Source organism: Aegilops tauschii, chromosome 4 (genome assembly GCF_002575655.3).
Source record: "Aegilops tauschii subsp. strangulata cultivar AL8/78 chromosome 4, Aet v6.0, whole genome shotgun sequence".
Classification (NCBI taxonomy): Eukaryota; Viridiplantae; Streptophyta; class Magnoliopsida; order Poales; family Poaceae; genus Aegilops; species Aegilops tauschii.
Window position 1 is genome coordinate 475,136,667 of NC_053038.3, and position 20,505 is coordinate 475,157,171.

Sequence of the window (20,505 nt, forward strand, 5' to 3'; positions counted from 1 at the left end):
TTATGAACACCACCCCATTCATTGCCGTAAGATTACAACACTATCTTTCGTTTTTATAGCATGATTTTGGTGCACGTTTCATGGACATGACGTAACTTACAAGCATGCATTCCGTAAGATTACGTGTCTCTCTTTGTGCGATGGGAGACCGGTCTCTTTTCTCCCCACTGTAATCTTACCTCAAGTATTTTCTTTCTTACGCTTTCAAGTATTGCCGGTGAGATTGGACTGGGGTGAGAAATAAGAATTCCTCACCCTGGGTGACAAATAGCGCGACCATATATATATATATATATATATATATATATATATATATATATATATATATATATATATATATATATATATATATATATATATATATATGGTACTTGCACACAAATTGGGGGGCCCAGATTCTCGGGGGCCTGTGCAGCGGCTCCACTTGCACATGTGGATGTACGGGCCTGGTAGCCGCCATAGCAACTGTTATTTGATGAGATGGCCTTTCCAAATTTGATGATTTCAATCTGCTAGGGACTGATCCAACTATCAATGTGTAGAGTTGGACATTTGACAGTCAATACGATGGAAAATTACATAATGTGTGAGTCGACTTTGGTAAAGTACCTGAATGCTTAGACAAATTTGGTAACTTTGTTTGGATTTATGAAGCCGCTCTTGAAGTGTTGGCTCCCACGGCGGGCCTAAACGTTGACCAAGAGTGGGCAGCAATTTTTAATTTTAATTATGCCGGGCTGAAATTTGAACTCATAACACCAAAATCATGTAGAGTTGCATGCAAAAGCTGATTGACAAGGTAGGCTCCGCACTTATACTGCAACATCCAGTGATGGAGAGTCTGTGGTACCATGTCATCTACCTGTTCGGGAGGAAGAAAATGGTCGGCTCAGGGATTTTGATGTAATTTCTTTATTTTTCCAGAATGTTTGCACCGTTGGTTTGGTTAATAGATCTAGGTGTGTTTTCTTTGCCAAAAAAAGATTATAGCATTTCCATTTCCATGTAAACTTCTTCTCTGTAAATTGAGGGTCACAGACTATACTATGAACAATACAACTTGAGTAAAAATTAAACCTTTTCCTTTAGGATTCAACGTTTTTATGTTCTGAATATGAAATGTTTAGTGTGTATGATTCTTCTAATTTTTTTTGCATGATGTATGATTACATCAGTTATTTCCCTTCATAGGAAGATTCTCACAATTAAATACTTAGCTTCTTGTGGTCATGCTATTAATCAAATACACCATTTTTTTAAGGAGCATTACCCCCGGTTTCTACGTCAAAATGATGCATGCAGCCATCTTTACTAATCAATAGAGTGACAAAATAAATACAAACATCAACCCAAAGCCACCTTCGAGGCGAAAAGTCGCTACTCCTAAAAGTATAAAGATGTGCCCTGATTGCATCAATGGACACCATCTAATCCAGTATTCTAGTGGGCTCAAGAAGCCGCCCACCTAGCAAGCTGAGAGAACCAAGCGATCTAAGCATCCCACAATGCGCACCGCACGTGTACGCTCTAGGATTCTGCCATCTTCCGCCGTCCCATCTTCGAGAGGGACCATTGCATAGACCTTGCCAGGCCCATCGGTCGTCGACGTCACCACAAGGCCAAACAACGCCACCATCCTGCACACATCCATCAAACCGCCTCCAGCGCCGAGACTACGCTGCTCCATGCCGTCGAGACCCGCCATCTTCAATGTGGTATGTAACACCGCTCCACCTGTTAGCTCCTCCAATGAAACTCTGCTCCAAAACAATGCCCTTACGAGGGAAAACGGCATCACAGTCTCCGTCATCATCCGATCCGGGAGATCCAGATCTAGGGTTTTCCCCGAAACAGATGCCCCTAGAGAAAGAGGGGCACGCCATATACACCTACCAACAAACCCAAACAATGCCCACCATCACAAAGCTCTCATGGTGATACCTTTAGGACGGACACGACGCCTTGAGCGTCGTCGCCACTCACCGCAGTTAGGGTTTTCACCCGAGAAGCAGTGAGGTGGGAAGGGATAGGGCGGACCTGAACGATGTGTCCAAGAAGAATATCCGCACCCACGAGCGTGTCGTCGTCGTGGCCGGCCGAAACCGACCAAGGAATTATCCCGATCTGGATCCCCACCTCCCTCTCTACCCACAAACCGGTGCCCAGCTAGCTAGCCAGCACGGCCAAGTCCAGCGAGATTGGAGCGCACCTAGACGGGACTAACAAAACAAATATGCAGTAGTTATTTATACCAAGCATCGTAGGACACCATGGTCGTAAAGAAACAAATGTACCAAGCATCATAGTTATTTATATGCAGTAGTTGATTACGTTTGCTCTCGGATGGGAGAGAATTCCTTATTTGGCCCTTTGTTAAAATTTGCTTCCTTGTTTGGCCCAAAAAACTCTTTTCTTCCTCTTTTGGCACTCAAACTTTATTTTGTTTCCTATGTGACATTTCCATCCAGCAGTGTTAACTGGCATGTAGAAAGACAATTTTTGCCCCTGATGGTAGTATGTCAACAAAAAAAGAGGAAGAGAAGGCGTGTGAACGACAAAAAAAATACTCCCTCCGTTCCTAAATATAAGTCTTTGCAGAGATTTCACTATGGACCACATACAAATGTATGTAGATGCGTTTCAGAGTGTAGATTCACTCATTTTGCTCCGTCTGTAGTCCATAGTCGAATCTCTACAAAGACTTTATGAACTAAGTGAATCTCTGTTGTAAAAATTTGCCATCTTTCGGGGTCTGTTTCCTATATTTAAGACATTAAGTGCATATCTCAGTATTTAGTGGATATAACAAAATTTGAACATCAAGCGCACGAGAAAGTTCGCAAATTTGGTTAAAAAATCATATTTGTGTTCTTGAGTCCATGTTTGGGCCTTATCAAAGAAAATAAAAGGAATTTTGAACATTAGGGGGCCAAGACTCAACCCCAAACATGAAGTTTATTAGGTTTTAATTTAAAAAATGCAAACGATGTTTGAAAAGGATGAAACTTGGCATGTGTAAGTGCATCTAGTGCCCCTTAGTGATTTTAGTGTATTGAAGACTTATAGGTTAAGGGACTAATGCGTTTGTGAGTGTACACAGATCTATAAGTCTATGAGGAGTTTGATAATTATAGAGAAAGTCGACCCCTAAAAATGAAGTTCTTCGACTGGAGACTTTGGATTTCTGAAGACTTTCTGAAGACTTTGAAGGTGAAGAAATTGGTGTGACCTTGAAGACTTCGTATTCATTCGAGGAATATGAAGCGTGAAGACTTTTGTTTTCGTAGTTTCATTTTCTCTTTCTTGAGTCATAGGAAACACCGTACTGTTAAAGGGGGTCGAGGAAATACTAAGGAAAAATTTCCATGTGATGCTCAACTCAAAATCCTACACCTACCAATCCCTTCGAGTGAAGCCATTGGAAATCTCATACAGTTCAGTCATATTCTCCAGTGACAGACGAAGTTCTTCTGGTCTCTGAGGAATTTGTTCTGACTGAGGAGTTAGGAATTTGCCAGTGCGGATTGCCTACACAGTGAGGAACATGATAGCCCTGAGGAATTTGAACCTCAAATTTCCGACCGTTGCTGTGCTATGCGCCAGCTGTCCCAAAATATCTACCCACCTAACGGTCATATCATTGAAGGGCATTTATGTCTTATCATGCGGGCTGCTCCCTAGGCTATAAATAGCCCCCCCCTACAACCACTAGCTGGTTGGCTGCTCCGAGAGAAACTGACACTTGTCATTTGAGAGCATCCCATCCTCCGAGGACTTTGAGCGAAAATCATCAAGTGAGGAAAAACCCCAAACCCAAACACCTACAAACCCAAAGTGATTGAGCATCACTAAAGAGATTGATCATGCGTGGATCCGACGCTTGTTACCTTTGAAGACTGTGCTTCTTCCAGACGGTTAGGCGTCATGGTCTAAAGCATCCAAGAGGAAATTGTGGATCGCCGAGTGACCGAGTTTGTGAAGGTTCGGAAGTCACTTGAAGACTTACCACGAGTGATTGGACGAGGTCTGTGTGACCTTAGTTCAAGGAGAATACGGTGAGGACTGTGTGTCCGGGACTGGGTGTCCTCAGGTTTAAATACCTAGCCGCTCCAACCAGACGTACAACTGAGACAGCAGTTGGAACTGGTCTACCAAATCATTGTCTTCACCAAGCCAACTGGTTCTATTTCCTCAACTTTTTCATTTCCTCATTCCTGTGTTGTGCAATTGTTCATATCTGTGTTTGAAGACTTTGACTGAAGACTTTCTCAATTTCCTCAGTTCAATTTCATCAGTCTGTTTGTCTTCATCCTGTGTTATCATGTGTTTACGCTTTCTGTACTCTGTGCTTGTTTTCATTTCATCATGATGACTATGCTTGTGTTCTGCTATGCATACTTTTGAGTACTTATTCCGCTGCAAGTAGTTCTTCGCTAAGGAATTTTCTCACTCACAAATTCCTCAGTGAAGAATTTATAAAAATCGCCTATTCACCCCCCCTCTAGTCGATATAACGCACTTTCAATTGGTATCAGAGCAAGGTACTTCCTTGTTCTGTGTGATTTTGGTTTAACCGCCTGGAGTTTTAGTTATGTCGACCACGGGTATGAAGAAAGTGACATGTCCCATCTTTGACGGTTATGATTATCCCAAGTGGAAGGCCATGATGAAGAAGCACCTCATAGCGATGAACAGCCAACTGTGGACCGTCACTGAGATTGGTCTTACCGATCTGTGCAAGACGGCGGAAGCTGATGACATTCGCAAGTACACTCTTCTCAACCTCACGGCGAAGGGCGTCATCTGCTCCTGTCTGTCTCAAAATCAGTTCAGGAACGTTATGCATCTCGATCATGCGAAGCTTATGTGGGACTGTCTCTCTGATGTCTATGAAGGTCATCGAACCCGTCATGATCCTTGGTTTGACGACTTCAAGGAATCTCTCAAATCAATGACATTCGAACCAGAATCACCACCCTCCTCACCATGCCTTATGGCAGATGGTGAAAAGGTAACTAAATGCTATCTGTCTGAATCTAGTGATGATAAATCTGATGATGAATTAGGACCCAGTTATGTCAAGCTTGTTTCCCTTGCCGCTAAACAACAAAGAGCTTTGGAAAAGGTTCAAAACATGCTTAGTAAGAGCGACGATATGTTGGGTGAAGAAATGGATCAGTCAAAAGCTTTGACTGAAAGTCTTCAGAGACTTCATACTAAGTATCACACCCTTTAAGATCAACATAACACTCTCTTATCTGATCATGAGAAGTTTTCTTATGAATTTCTTCAAAGAAAGCAAGATCTTGAGAAGCTAAGAGTGAGTTATGAAGATCTTCAGAAGGAGCGCGATTCATTACTTGCTCAACAAATCAGCGCTGCTCAGGAAGAATTTGTTCCTCCATGTTTGAAATGCATTGAACGTGAATCTGCTAATTCTTCACCTGAATGTTCAAATGCTCCTAATGCTACAAATTCCTCAACTATCTCTGCAATCATTAATTCCTCATCTGATGACGTTGCTAGTATCACTAACGATGCAGGGCTGAAAGAATTGTACATGACAGGCATGTACAAAAGTCTCAAAGGGCATCAGACTCTTTGTGATGTGCTTAAAAAGCAGATCCTCAACAGAAACCCTAGGAAAGAGGGTATTGCCTTTGAGAGAAAACTCAATGCTGATGGTACATATTGGAAGCCTGAGCAGTACCCCAAAACCTCATGGGTTGCTGCAAAGGGACCTCTAGTTGATCCATCTAACTTATCTGGATTTACATGTGAATCTCCTCATTCTTCTGATGAGTCATTTGACTCCAACTATAAACTGTTCAAAAATCAGAATGGTGAAGTATTTGCTAGATATGTTGGCACTAACTGCAGAAACGGTTCTCCTATGAAGAAAATCTGGGTTCCCAAAAGATGCCTTGAAAGTCTTCAGGTGAATGTCCTCATGGCACCACCTGTGAGGAATAGGAACCCCAGATCAAATTCTTCATATGGATCCAAGTCCTCATACGGACCAAATTCCTCACAAGGATCAAATTCCTCAAGAGGATCAAAGTCCTCATATGAACATCATCGTGCTAACAACTCTGTTTCGCAGGGAGGAGCCAAGGGCTATGAATATGAGCATTATTCTTCTAATCATTATGTTCATAAGTCCTCGAAGAATTTCTCTGCTTATTCATATGCTTACCCTAACTTCTCTTATGTGAAACGAAACGGATTGGCTTCTATGCCACCATTCTCATATGGAGCTCGCAGAGTGATGAACTCTTTGCCACCCCTTCAGATGTGGGTGGTGAAGAAAAAGAACTAATCTCTTCTGTAGGGTCAGGTCTCCAGACGTACTTGAACGTCTGAAGAATTTGCTAGAGACCTGAAGTTTGCCTGAAAGGACGCAGGCTAATCATGAAGAAATGAACTTTCATTTCTCACGTCCTCCTACTGCTTTATCTATTCTATTGCTTGATGAAATTGATCTGATGAATTGATGTCATATTCTTCACTGATGAAGTATATGAAGTTCGTAAGCTGCACTAATTCATCTGCAGGATGATCAACCCAAAGCCACTGAGTGGGTCCTCGATAGTGGATGTACAAATCACATGACTGGTGACAAGAATCTATTGATTGATGCTCCCTTATCACCATCGCATCTGAAGCATATCATCTTTGCTGACAAAGGCAAAAGTCAGGTATTGGGTCTAGGTAAGGTTGCGATCACAAAGGATCGACACATGGACAAAGTCATGCTTGTCGAGTCCTTAGGATACAACCTCATGTCTGTCTCAATGCTTTGTGATCTTGATATGGTAGTTGTCTTTGGCAAGTATCATTGTGTTGTGGTTATGGAAGCTGACAATTCCAAAGTCTTCGAAGGCTTTAGGAGAGGAGACTTGTATATTGTTGATTTCTCTACAGGACCGCAACCAGCCGTGTGCCTACTTGCAAAAGCTTCAGAAGGATGGCTATGGCATCGACGACTTGGTCATGCAGGCATGAGGAATTTGCACACCCTTGCGAAGAAGAAGCATGTCATTGGCATTGAGAATGTCAAATTCCTCAAGGATCACCTATGTGGAGCTTGTGAAGCTGGAAAGATGACCAAGGCTAAGCATCCAGCGAAGACTATCATGACCACTACTCGACCATTCGAATTGCTTCACATGGACCTCTTTGGTCCTAACCATTACTCAGCTGTCACAAATGACGCATCTCTCTATGGGCTTGTTATTGTTGATGATTACTCTCGTTACACATGGGTACATATTGTTACTTACAAACATGAAGTGCAGGAAGTCTTCAAATGATTTTCCTCGAGGGCTTCAACCAACTTTGGTGTGAAGATCAAGCACATCAGAAGTGACAATGGAACTGAGTTCAAGAATTCTGGTCTTGATGACTATCTTGATGAACTTGGTATTACTCATGAGTTATCTGCTCCTTACACTCCTCAGCAAAATGGCGTCGTGGAGCGCAAGAACAGAACTCTTGTTGAGATAGCTCGCACTATGCTTGATGAGTACAAGACGCCTCGTCACTTCTGGATTGAGGCAATTTATACTGCGTGCCACATCATCAACAGGGTATATCTTCACAAATTCTTCAAGAAGACTGCCTATGAACTCCTCACTGACAAGAAACCCAATGTGAGTTATTTCAAAGTCTTCGGTGCTAAATGTTGGAATAGAGATCTTCATCACAATGCTAAATTTGCACCGAAAGCACATGAAGGTTTTATGCTTGGTTACGGAAAGGACTCGCACACCTACAGAGTCTTCAACACCGTTCTTCACAAGGTTGTTGAAACTGTAGATGTGCGGTTCGATGAAACTAATGGCTCGCAAAGAGAGCACCTACCCTGTGTGATAGATGAACCAGCACCTGAGGAAACTATCAAGTTCAAGGCTACTAAGGATGTCATTCCTACCGAAGAATCTGCTGAAGAATTCATTCCAGAACGTGAAGAACGTCGAGCTAATGCACCTGAAGAAATTGCTGAAGAAAATGGTGCTGAAGAAAATGTTGATCAAATTCCTCGATGACAACCTACTCATCCTCGCGTTGCAAAAGAAGTGCAAGTTGAGAAGATCATCGATGACATTGAAGCACCAGGTCCTCTCACACACTCAAAAGCTTCACAATTATCTAACTTTTGTGGGCACTATGTTTTTGTCTCTATCTTAGAGCCCACTAAGGTAGATGAAGCATTTCTGGAGCCTGAGTGGATTCAGGCCATGCAAGAAGAATTACATCAGTTCGAGCTCAACAACGTTTGGGAACTGATCAATCGTCCAGATCCTCGCAAACACAATATCATTGGCACAAAGTGGATCTACCGCAACAAGCAAGATGAAAATGGCCTTGTGGTGAGGAATAAGGCACGGCTAGTAGCTCAAGGCTACACACAGGTTGAAGGAATTGATTTCGATGAAACTTTTGCACCTGTTGCTAGACTTGAAGCTATTCGCATATTACTTGCTTATGCTAACCATCATGATATCACTTTATATCAAATGGATGTGAAAAGTGCATTCCTCAATGGTAAGCTTGAAGAATAAGTATATGTTGCTCAACCCCCAGGTTTTGAAGATCCTAAGCATCCTGACAAAGTCTTCAGACTAAATAAGGCCCTCTATGGCCTCAAGCAGGCCCCTCGGGCGTGGTATGATACTTTGAAGGAATTCCTCATGAAGAAAGGCTTCAAACCCGGTTCACTCGACCCTACTCTTTTCACTAAATCATATGATGATGAATTGTTTGTATGACAAATATATGTTGATGACATCATCTTTGGCTGTACTGACCAACGTTATAGTGATGAATTTGCCTATATGATGAGTGAAGAATATCAAATGTCTATGATGGGAGAGTTGAAATTCTTCTTAGGTCTTCAAATTCGTCACAGCGCAATGGCATATTCATATCTCAGGAGAAATACCTCAAGGATGTACTGAGGAAATTCAGCATGCAAGATTGCAAAGGCGTCAAAATTCCTATGCCCACAAATGGCCATATGTGCACTGATGAAAATGGTATTGACTTCGATCAAAAGGTATACCGCTCCATGATTGGTTCTTTATTGTACTTATGTGCATCTAGGCCAGATATTATGCTTAGTGTTTGCATGTGTGCCCGATTTCAAGCTACACCGAAGGAATCACACCATAAGGCTGTGAAGCATATTCTTCGATATCTAGCTCACACACCAACACTAGGATTATGGTACCCCAAGGGCTCGGCTTTTGATCTTGTTGGATATTCTGACTCTGACTATGCTGGTGATCGTGTGGATTGCAAGTCAACATCTGGTACATGTCATTTCCTCAGACGATCTTTGGTCTGTTGGTCCTCGAAGAAATAGAACTGCGTATCACTGTCTACTGCTGAAGCTGAGTACATTGCTGCTGGTTCTTGTTGTGCTCAATTGCTGTGGATGAAGCAAACTCTCAAGGACTACGGCGTCAACGTGAAGAATGTGCCTCTCTTCTGTGACAATGAGAGTGCCATCAAGATTGCTCACAACCCAGTTCAGCACTCAAAGACAAAGCACATTCAGATTCGTCATCATTTTCTTCGTGATCATGTGTTGAAGGGCGACATTTCTATTGAGCATGTGAAGACTGAAGAACAGCTAGCCGATATCTTCACAAAGCCCTTGGATGAGAAGAGATTTAGCAAATTGCGGTGTGAGCTAAATATCTTAGAATCTTCGAATGTTCTTTGAAAAGGACACTCATCCTAACACTTATGCAAAATTGATGACTTAGATGTGCAACACATGAAGAAACATTTTTCTTCAATCAATGAAGAATAACACTCTAAGTGTGAAGAAATTAATGAAGAATTTGATTCTCAGAACCCTACGACAATTGTACGCGGTGTCTGAAATCATCATTCTTATACGGTGGGTCACGCCACCACAAAAGTTGAAAATCTTCAATTTGAGTTTTTCCTCAGTTTTGAAATTCCTCAATTGTTCATATTCTTCAACTTTGCAAAATCTTCACTGTTTCTGTCGTTTCTCTTCATTGGCTATATATATATATATATATATATATATATATATATATATATATATATATATATATGAGTTTATGTCCTCTACAGCATTCACTTATGGCTAATTCTTCAAGTTGGTTTTTCTGCTAAGTGAATGTGATCGGACCCTTCCCCCTCTATGCTATACTCAACCCAATCTATTCACAAATTCTTCATGTGCGTTCTATTTGAAACTCATTCAAAATCTTCACTGCGTCCTTGTCAGCTGAAGAATTTGCGAACGGAACTTTTAACTTATCTTATCCAAATTTTCGGCTTTGCCTCTCAAACCGTTCCGCTTCCCACGATATACTTATCTATTCACCCAAGATCTAACACGATCTCCACTTCTCAGTACGTGGGTGACACATGTCATGCGAATGAGAAGGGTCAGGGGCACGTTCGTCCAATTTCTTCGGGCGAACCGTTTTTCACCGTGGCTATAAATACCCCCTCTCCCCTTCCTCACTTCTTTTACTCCGCTCGACCTCTCTCCAAGCTCGAGCTTCTCAAACCCTAGCGCCGCCGCTACATCATCGTCGCCGGTGAGGAAGAGCTTCACTGCCTCGACCTCGTCGCCGCCGTATTCACGCCGGCCGCGGAAATCTTCACTCTGCCGCCGCCGTAGCCGTCTTCCTCCGCCAAGTTAGGGCGTGGAAGATCTGCACAGACGAGCTTCACTTCTCCACATCCCAGTTCGTCGTGTTCTTCGTTCAGGGTAATTAAAAGTTACTTTTACTGCCCACTTTGATTCAAATGTTTACTACAAAATCTTCAAAGGTGTGTTTTTCTTCAAATCCTCACACACTAAACACCTTACATGTCATCTGCTCTTGATTCGTTTCTCTAAGCATCACTTTTCTTCAAGATTCCTCAATTGTGTGGATCTTCGAGCTATACAACTCTGGAACCTAAGACAAAGAACGCTTAGTGAAATTCTTCAAGACTCATCTGGTCAAATTCCTCAAACTTGTTCTTATTGAAAAACCTTCTGAGAACGCATATGACCTCTCCAAATTCCTCGCAACTATACTCTGTTCACAGGTACTCATGTCCGCTGCTGAATCACTAGGTTCTCATCAACTTAACTCATTTGCAGCGTTCCTTGAAGTAAAGTTGCATACTTCTTCAGAGAGTTCAATTGTTCAAATTCCTCAACTAAAGAAAATGGCTAATGAAAAGAGGCCATAGAAAGGAGGAAAGAGGCCTGAGGTCAATACTGCCTTTGAAATCCCTGAGGACATTGATGCTGGGTACTGCACACCCCCTGAGGAAGATAAAAATCAGCGCAAGGTGCGCATTCAGAGGATAGAAAGGAGATGGGCAAATGAGTGGAGGGAGTACAGGTATGTGACTCCAAAATACGTGAAGAAATTCGCTATTACTCCTCCATGCTCAAGACCTCCATTGGCACCTGGACAAGAGGCAGATCCCACTAGCATCAAGCGCGGTGAGGATTTTCCTGAAGAATGGGCCAAGCGCCAGGCCAAGTTGGCCAAACAGGCAAAAGATGCAGTGAGGAAATTCAATGAAGATTCCACTGCTGCTGCTGTTGAGGCCTCTGTAAGGCCGAAGAAATCCATGGCAAAGAAGCCTGTGAACAAGCCAAGTGCCTCTTCTTCAATGCCCTTACAGCCAATTTCCTCAGCTAAGCCCTCACGGCCAATTCCTCAAGCCGCTCCTACTCCTCCAAAGTCCTCAGCTGCTTCGACAAAATCCTCAGCACCTGTGCATCTTGCCACGTGCCAAAGGACTACAGGCATCTCCATTGCCTCAGGAGCTTCAGCTAGTTCCTCAGCTGCACCATATTCTTCAACAGGACCTTCTCTGCTGAAGACTAAGACCACTGCAGGACGAGGCTCTCGCCCAAGTCCTCAGAAGAAGCTGGACGCCTTCCAAGTACCGTCTGAAGATGATGAAGCTAATGATGAAGAACTTGCTAAGATCATCAGAGACAGGCAAGTCAGGGCCGCTAGAGCCAAGGGCACAGAAGTGCCACTGCTTTTGGATCCAAAGCTGATCCTCGACTATATTGATCTCTGGCACAAGGACCCAAACACTCCTATGCCTGATTTCAAGTTGACACCTGGCCAAAGTCACATGCTGACCCATTTCATTAGTGAAGAAAAATGGAAATATGAGAAGGCCAGGCAACTCAAGAAAGCACAGTACAGGAAGGAGAAGTTTCTGAAGAACAACGTTGTCTCTATGACAACTGATGAACTCGTAAAGCTCCAGTCTGAAATCAAAGTCCTCAGCGATAATTTCAACGCTTACTATGCTGATTGGAAAGGAGCCAAGGTCAGGTTCGTCAATCTGACGAAGACACTCACTTCAAGTGCCGCTGCCCCTGTGCATATTGAAGTCACTCCGGCTAAAGCATCTGCTCAGCAAACTGAAGAACATGCCAGCACCGCTGATGACAATCAGGCTGCCGAAGATAATGTGAGTTCCAGGGCTGATGACTGCATTCCAGCCACTGATGAAATTCCCAGGGCACCCACTTGTGGTGCGCCTGAAGAAAATGAAGAGGTCAGAGTAACTGCATCAGTTGTGCCTGAAGAAACTGCACCAAATTCCTCTGCTCCACCTGTGCCTACTCCAACTCCAATCCTTCCATCTGCATCAGATGTGAAGAAGACCAAGGCTGCAGAGCATGCAGAAGTGAAGAAAAGGAAAGCATCAGCTACTTCAGATTCTTCTGCTCCGAAGAAAATGAAGCCTATGACCAGCTCTTTTGCAAACCTGATTGATGTTGTTCCAATCTCAACCATGCCATCAAAGAACCTTATTCCTTTTGATGAAGAATATGTGATCCCTAGTGAATCTGATGAAGAAACTCCTTCTGCTGCTACGTCAGAGCAGATGGATGAAGAAATTGAAGTGGATGAAATCCCTTCAACCCCAGTTGTTTCCTCGCCTGTGCCTCAGTTTACTGCTGAAGAGGCCGGCGTTGAAGAAATTGAAGATGAAGATGTGGACATTGGTTGTACCACACCTGTGATGAATCATGACTTTTGGGAAAGTCAGCACCCCAATTCTCCACTCTTCACTCCACTGCAGCAAATTCCTCAGTCCCCAGTCACTACAGTTCAAATGGGATCTGATGAAGCTCATGAAGATATTCCAGCTGCTAGTGCTGAAGAAACTGAAAATGAAGAATTCAAGAACTAGGCTGCCACTGAAGAGGAACCAGAAATTCCTCAGCCTGAAGAACCTGAGATTGCGATTCCTGAGGTTGTGATGCAACTCACTGACACTCCTCTGCCCAAACCAAAGGATCCATTCTCCAGGAAGCAAAAATTCAAGACTGATGCCTTCTTTGGCGAGCATGTATTCTTCATTGATTACAACCCTTATGACTCTGCTCGCATAAGGAAGAGGCGTTTCTGGACTGCCAACCAGGCAAATTTCTATTCCTCAGTGTTGTTCGACAAAGACAAAGTCTTCGATCATGAGCACATTCCTCACGTGGACATGGAATCTCTGCCGTGCTTCGAGCCAGTCCTCAGTGTTCTTCACGACACTGGACTGTTAAATTTCTGCACTGGCATTTGTGATTGGAATGAAGAACTTATTCTTCAATTCTATGCAACGCTGCACATCACCGGAAATTCTGAAGATGTGAATTCATGGGTGTTGGACTGGATGTCTGAAAACACTCACTACAAGGCACCAGCTACTGAATTGCTTCGTGCCTTACCTCTCAGTCCGCCCCTTGAAGGTGCTTGTTGCGTCTACAATGAACCTGAGCTAACTGATCACTACATGCAAGTGCTGATGAAGCCTTTGAAGTCAGGTCAGACCTCAAGAACAAAATTCCTTGTGAAGGAATTGTTGTATGTGCCTCAGACTGTCTATCGCATTCTGATGAAGACATTGAGTCCAATCAAGGGTCATGACTCAAATGAAGAAGAAGTCGTTGGCATCATGAAGAATCTGCTTTTCAATATCATTCATGGCATTCCCATCAACTTCCATGATTTCTTCATGAGGACTCTGGCTAATGTCGCCATGCCACCATTTGATTTGAAGCCTTATGCACCTTGGATTATGATATTCATCAGGACAAGGTCTTCACTCAACTATAAAGCTGATACACTGAACCATTGCAGCTACTTGCCCCCAATTGAAGTCCTCAAACGGACATTTTCCTCAGCTGATCAAAAGGGCAAGGCTACTGCTGTAATTGATGAAGGCATTCATCCATTGGATGGACAATTTCGCAAGGCTGCATCCTACTCCACCAATGATGACTCTGCCACCCATGACTCTGCCGCTAACGCACCCAAGCAAAATCCTCAAGGCACAGCACCCAGGGTGATGACTGACCGTGAGCTTCTCCTCAGTCTTCACCAGAAGGTTGATCGCAATCATAAATGGGTCAAGCGTCAGTTTGGTTCAATTCTTCACAACATGACTGCTACCCACAATGCAGTGAAGAAAAACCACTACTACCTTCATGAAATCCTCAACCGCACCTGGGCTGTTCTGTCTCAAGTCTATAGTGAAGAAGATCTGAAGACAATGGGTCTCAAGGACAATCTTGACTGGGCTGCACCTCCTCCGAAGAAGTACAAGAAGGTCAAGGTTCCTTCCTTGGTGGCCAGCTCCTATTCTTCATCACGTGACACTGATGAACATGAAGATTTGGACGACACTGCGGCAGGCCCTACTCCAACAACCGACCCCAACAACGCTGACGCTCCTTCATCACCTTGATATTCTTCAGGGGCGTTAGTCCTCATTTTCGACCCTTTTGGTCATTTGATGACAAGGGGGGAGAAATTTGAGTTAGTCTTCAAGCGGGTCTATCTTAAATGGGCGTTTTTTTAAGTTGCAACTCTCGTTCTTTTGAAGGCTTTGCTGGATCGAGTTGTAAACTTAAACTATATGGTGACAAGATACTTTTGTTGTTTCTTCTGCATTCCTCGTTAATGTTATTGCACGCATGCTGAATTACATCAGTCACCATATTTCATCATGCATTTCAAATTCTTCATATATTATGTCAAATGCGTGTATGAATTACAAGATATAGGGGGAGATCTCCATGATTCAACTCTTCAAGTGTGCATTGCTTCAAAAGAAAATACCTCACTATGCACATCTTCAGGGAGAGTTCTTCTATATCTTGCAATCAAATTCCTCAATATCAGTATTTACACTTCATATGTTTATCCCCGTTGAAAACTTAACCTATATTGTCATCAATCACCAAAAAGGGGGAGATTGTAAGTGCATCTAGTGCCCCTTAGTGATTTTGGTGTATTGAATACTTATAGGTTAAGGGACTAATGCATTTGTGAGTGTACACAGATCTATAAGTCTATGAGGATTTTGATAATTACAGAGAAAGTCGACCCCTAAAAATGAAATTCTGCGACTGAAGACTTTGGATTTCTGAAGACTTTCTGAAGACTTTGAAGGTGAAGAAATTGGTGTGACCTTGAAGACTTGGTATTCATTTGAGGAATATGAAGCGTGAAGACTTTTGCTTTCGTAGTTTCATTTTATCTTTCTTGAGTCATAGGAAACACCGTACTGTTAAAGGGGGTCGAGGAAATACTAAGGAAAAATTTCCATGTGATGCTCAACTCAAAATCCTACACCTACCAATCCCTTCGAGTGAAGCCATTGGAAATCTCATACAGTTCAGTCATATTCTTCAGTGACAGAGACGAAGTTCTTCTGATCTCTGAGGAATTTGTTCTGACTCAGGAGTTAGGAATTCGCCAGTGTGGATTGCCTACACAGTGAGGAACATGATAGCCCTGAGGAATTTGAACCTCAAATTTCTGACCGTTGCTGTGCTATGCGCCAGCTGTCCCAAATATCTACCCACCTAACGGTCATATCATTGAAGGGCATTTATGTCTTATCATGCGGGCTGCTCCCTAGGCTATAAATAGCCGCCCCCTACAACCACTAGCTGGTTGGCTGCTCCGAGAGAAACTGACACTTGTCATTTGAGAGCATCCCATCCTCCGAGGACTTTGAGCGAAAATCATCAAGTGAGGAAAAACCCCAAACCCAAACACCTACAAACCCAAAGTGATTGAGCATCACTGAAGAGATTGATCATGCGTGGATCCGACGCTTGTTACCTTTAAAGACGGTGCTTCTTCCAGACGGTTAGGCGTCATGGTCTAGAGCATCCAAGAGGAAATTGTGGATCGCCGAGTGACCGAGTTTGTGAAGGTTCGGAAGTCACTTGAAGACTTACCACGAGTGATTGGACGAGGTCTGTGTGACCTTAGTTCAAGGAGAATACGGTGAGGACTGTGTGTCCGGGACTGGGTGTCCTCAGGTTTAAATACCTAGCCGCTCCAACCAGACGTACAACTGAGACAACAGTTGGAACTGGTCTACCAAATCATTGTCTTCACCAAGCCAACTGGTTCTATTTCCTCAACTTTTTCATTTCCTCATTCCTGTGTTGTGCAATTGTTCATATCTGTGTTTAAAGACTTTGATTGAAGACTTTTTCAATTTCCTCAGTCTGTTTGTCTTCATCCTGTGTTATCCTGTGTTTACGCTTTCTGTACTCTGTGCTTGTTTTCATTTCATCATGATGACTATGCTTGTGTTCTGCTATGCATACTTTTGAGTACTTATTCCGCTGCAAGTAGTTCTTCGCTAAGGAATTTCCTCACCCACAAATTCCTCAGTGAAGAATTTATAAAAATTGCCTATTCAACCCCCCCCCTCTAGTCGATATAACGCACTTTCAGCATGGTATCCTCATATGACACATATAGGTTGTAGTAAAATTTTAGAATGTTTCATAAAAGTTGTGTCGTACACCGCTAGACATCGACCTATCTTCGAGAAAGAAACTTTGTTTTGAGAGGGAAAGAGTCAGGTTTGAAGGTGATGCCGCCACTGTATCATTTGTTGGCTTTGAATTTTTTTTATACACCCAAGATACACCATTGCATGATCCATGTCAAAATTTGACATCTTTCGGGATCTGTGCACTATATTTAAGAAACTAAGTGCATGTCTAGGCATTTAGTTAATCTAATAAAAATGCATGTACATGAAATTTTTGCATTAGGTTGAAAAATCATATTTGTGTTCTGCAGCCCATGTTTAGGCCTTATCCAAGAAAAGAAAATTAATTGTAAACATGACTGTGTCAAGACTCGAGCCAAAATTTGGAGTTTATTGATTTTATTAATTACGAAATGCAAATTGTGTCCAAAAACAGATGAAACTTGGCATGGTCCCCACATATAACACCTACATGTTGTGGTAAAAATTTGAGAAGCCTTTCACAACAATGGTGATGTCGACTGCTTAGAAACCGGAGTTTCCCCGGGGAAGAAATGTACATTCGAGAGGAAACAGGTCTGGTTTGAAGGCGGTACAGTTGTTGCTTCATCTGCTAGACTTCACCTTTTTTTTCTACACTCCAGATACACCATTACATGATCCGTCTCAAAATTTGGCATTTTCGCGGTCTATTTGCTATATCTAAGCCATTAAATGAATATAATATTCAAAAGTTGACCTGCAAATGCATGAAAAAGTTGAAAAAATGGGTTAGAAATCATATTTGTGTTCTTGAGTTCAAGTTTAGGCCTAGATTAAAGGAAAGGAATTTCAAACATGAGGGTGTCAAGACTCGACCCTGAACATGTAATTTATTGGTTTTTTAATTCCAAAAAGTGCAAACGAAGTCTAAAAACATGAAACTCGGCATGGCATCCACATATGATCCCTAGAGGCTGTAAATTAAACTTGGGAAAGTTTTGCAAAATTTACGGCGTACAATGCTTAGAAACTGAATCATCTCTGAGGAAGAATCATAGTTCTGAGAAGGAGCGAGTCTAATTTGAAGGTGAAGCGTCTATGGATTTGAGGAATAGAGTTCTAGATTTGAGGAACTCATGGTGTACCTTTTCTAGCACGTACACCATGAATTCAAAAAACGTTGTGAATTTGGAAATTTCATGAATTTGAGAAAGTTCATGAATTTGAAAAAAGTTCGCCGATTCAAAAGAGAATTTTGCTGATTCAGAAAATGTTCAGGAATTTAAAGAACATGGATTCGGAAAAAAAGTCATGGATTCAGAAAATGTTCATGAATTTAAAAAAGATCATGAGAGAAAGAGGGAAAAAGGAAATAAATAAAAATGAAACAAGAAAGGAAAAGGTGAAGAAAAGTCCCAGACAAACCAAAAGAAAACAGCCTCAAAAAACCGGTACATGCGAAGATGCTAGTATGGGCGGGCCCACTTAAAAATGTCGGGACGTGGGTGCCCTGTACGCTCCGGATCCGGCTTGCCTGCTCCCTCCCCATGCTTCCATCTGTGCTCCCACCTCATCCTATGGCTGTCTTTTTTTTCTTTTGTCCTTTCTAATCTAATCAACCCCCCTGATTTCAAGGGGGTGGGGCCGGGCCTTATTTCGTTCCAATCAAATCAAGCCACGTATGCGGGAGCATGGATGGCCGCACGCGAGGGGAGCAGGCAAGTCTCGTCCGTACGCTCTGCACCGCCTATCTCCTAAGTTAGCCTTTATCTTTATCTTTATATTTGGATTACAATATAACATGGATAATGAAGAATGAAAAATCACATGCGTGTGAGTTTAATAACTTCCCTAGCCCGCCTTCGCTTCCAAGGTAGCCGGCCATACATTTTCTATGTATATAATCAGCTAAAGAAACACTTCACTACGAAGTAACCTAGAGATTAGTCAAGTCAACTCCTCGCAAAAATGTAATCAAATGAACATGCGATGTGTGCACATTTGTGAAGTTTTACTGATTTGACCGTACGTACACATTTAAAAACGGCACATTATACATGTAAACGTTACTTGGCGCGCATAAAGCATCACGCATGACGGATCGACTGATTACCGCCTCCCAGATCCCAACCCAAGCACCATATATGCACCTCCTCCCAGCTCAAGTTCCCAAACAAAACACAAGGTAGAAAGAGCCAAACCTTAACAAATCTCACAAGCTACACAGGCACAATCCAGTCTGAGATGGCCGAAGGAGGAGATGAGCTGAAGCTGCTGGGGTCATGGTCGAGTCCGTTTGTCACGAGAGCCAAGCTTGCGCTCGCCATCAAGGGCCTGAGCTACGAGAACGTCGACGAGGACGTCCACAACAAGAGCGACCTCCTCCTCGGCTCCAACCCCGTGCACAAGAAGATCCCCGTGCTCATCCACAACGGCGTCCCCGTCTGCGAGTCCATGATCATCGTGCAGTACATCGACGAGGCGTTCGCGGGCACCGGGCCGCCGATCCTCCCCGCCGACCCCCACGAGCGCGCCGTCGCCCGTTTCTGGGCGGCCTACGTCGACGACAAGCTGGTGTCCCAGTGGACGAACTCGTCCAGGAGCAAGAGCAAGGCGGGGGCCGAGGCGATGACGGAGATGCTGGTTGCCGTGGAGGCCCTGGAGGGAGCCCTGAGGGAGTGCTCCAAGGGGAAGGGCTTCTTCGGCGGCGACGGCGTCGGGCTGGTGGACATCGCGCTGGGGAGCATGCACTCGTGGCTGATGGCGATCGAGGCCATGTCCGGCGCCAAGGTGTTCGACCCCGCCAGGACCCCGCTGCTGGCGGCGTGGATGGAGCGTTTCGGCTCGCTTGATGCGGCCAGGGCGGTCCTGCCGGACGTCGGCAGGGTGGTGGAGCTCGCCAAGATCAGGCACGGACAAGCTGCCGCAGCTTCAACTTCAAACAACAAGTAGCTAGTCGGCATGGTGGCATGACCTACGTGTGTGTGTGTGTGAACTGTGAAGTGGGCCGATGATGGCCGGTGTTTACCTTTTGATTCTTGTTTGTACTGTGTCAGCGGGTTGATGTAATACTTACTACTCCTTCCGTCCCAAATTACTCGTCGCTGAAATGAATGTATCTAGAACTAAAGTACATCTAGATACATCCATACGTGCGACAAGTAATTCGGAATGGAGAGAGTACTACTGTAATGGATTTATTGACAAAATTGGTCTGCAGTTTACAGATGTGCGTGCAGTTTAGTGCTCATTTGTTTGATTCAACCTGTGCCAGTTATGAGGTTTCTCACTGGACATCACCTGCAAACTGCTGATGGTGGCGCCTGCAGCCTCTGGGAGAGGGATCACAACGCTTTCTCCCGGGCTTTCGCGTCCGCGGCTCAGGTCCGTGGTAACTGCCCCTGCCGCTAGGACGAGAGTAAGTAATGGTGGTGGTTGGCATTTGGCAATGGCACTGGTTGGTGGCACAAACTCGCGCTTCCGTCAAAGCAAATGCTTCAAGTGTGTTTCCCCGGCTCACCGGGTCGCTGAGGGAACCGGATCCTCTAACATTGATAAGAAATGTTAGAGAAGCTACGGTACCCTAACTTTTCTTCTTTTTATCCATATGATTAATGCTAAAATAATTTAAATTAATTTGTAAATTGATGATCTACTATGTACATTTATAGTAATTACATACAAACAAATTGATGGTGAAAT

General features: G+C 43.5%; 1 protein-coding gene across 1 annotated transcript; it reads left to right on the forward strand.

The window, feature by feature from the left end:
• Positions 1-18,413: 18,413 nt before the first annotated feature.
• Positions 18,414-20,014, forward strand: LOC109753459 (probable glutathione S-transferase GSTU6). The gene has a single exon (XM_020312357.3). It carries the CDS (start codon positions 19,048-19,050, stop codon positions 19,753-19,755), a length of 708 nt encoding a protein of 235 aa, XP_020167946.1. The 5' UTR covers positions 18,414-19,047; the 3' UTR covers positions 19,756-20,014.
• Positions 20,015-20,505: the final 491 nt, after the last annotated feature.

Bases quoted from the DNA above. Each gene is read 5' to 3' on its own strand.
- LOC109753459 (XM_020312357.3), top strand. From the start codon at position 19,048: ATGGCCGAAGGAGGAGATGAGCTGAAGCTGCTGGGGTCATGGTCGAGT.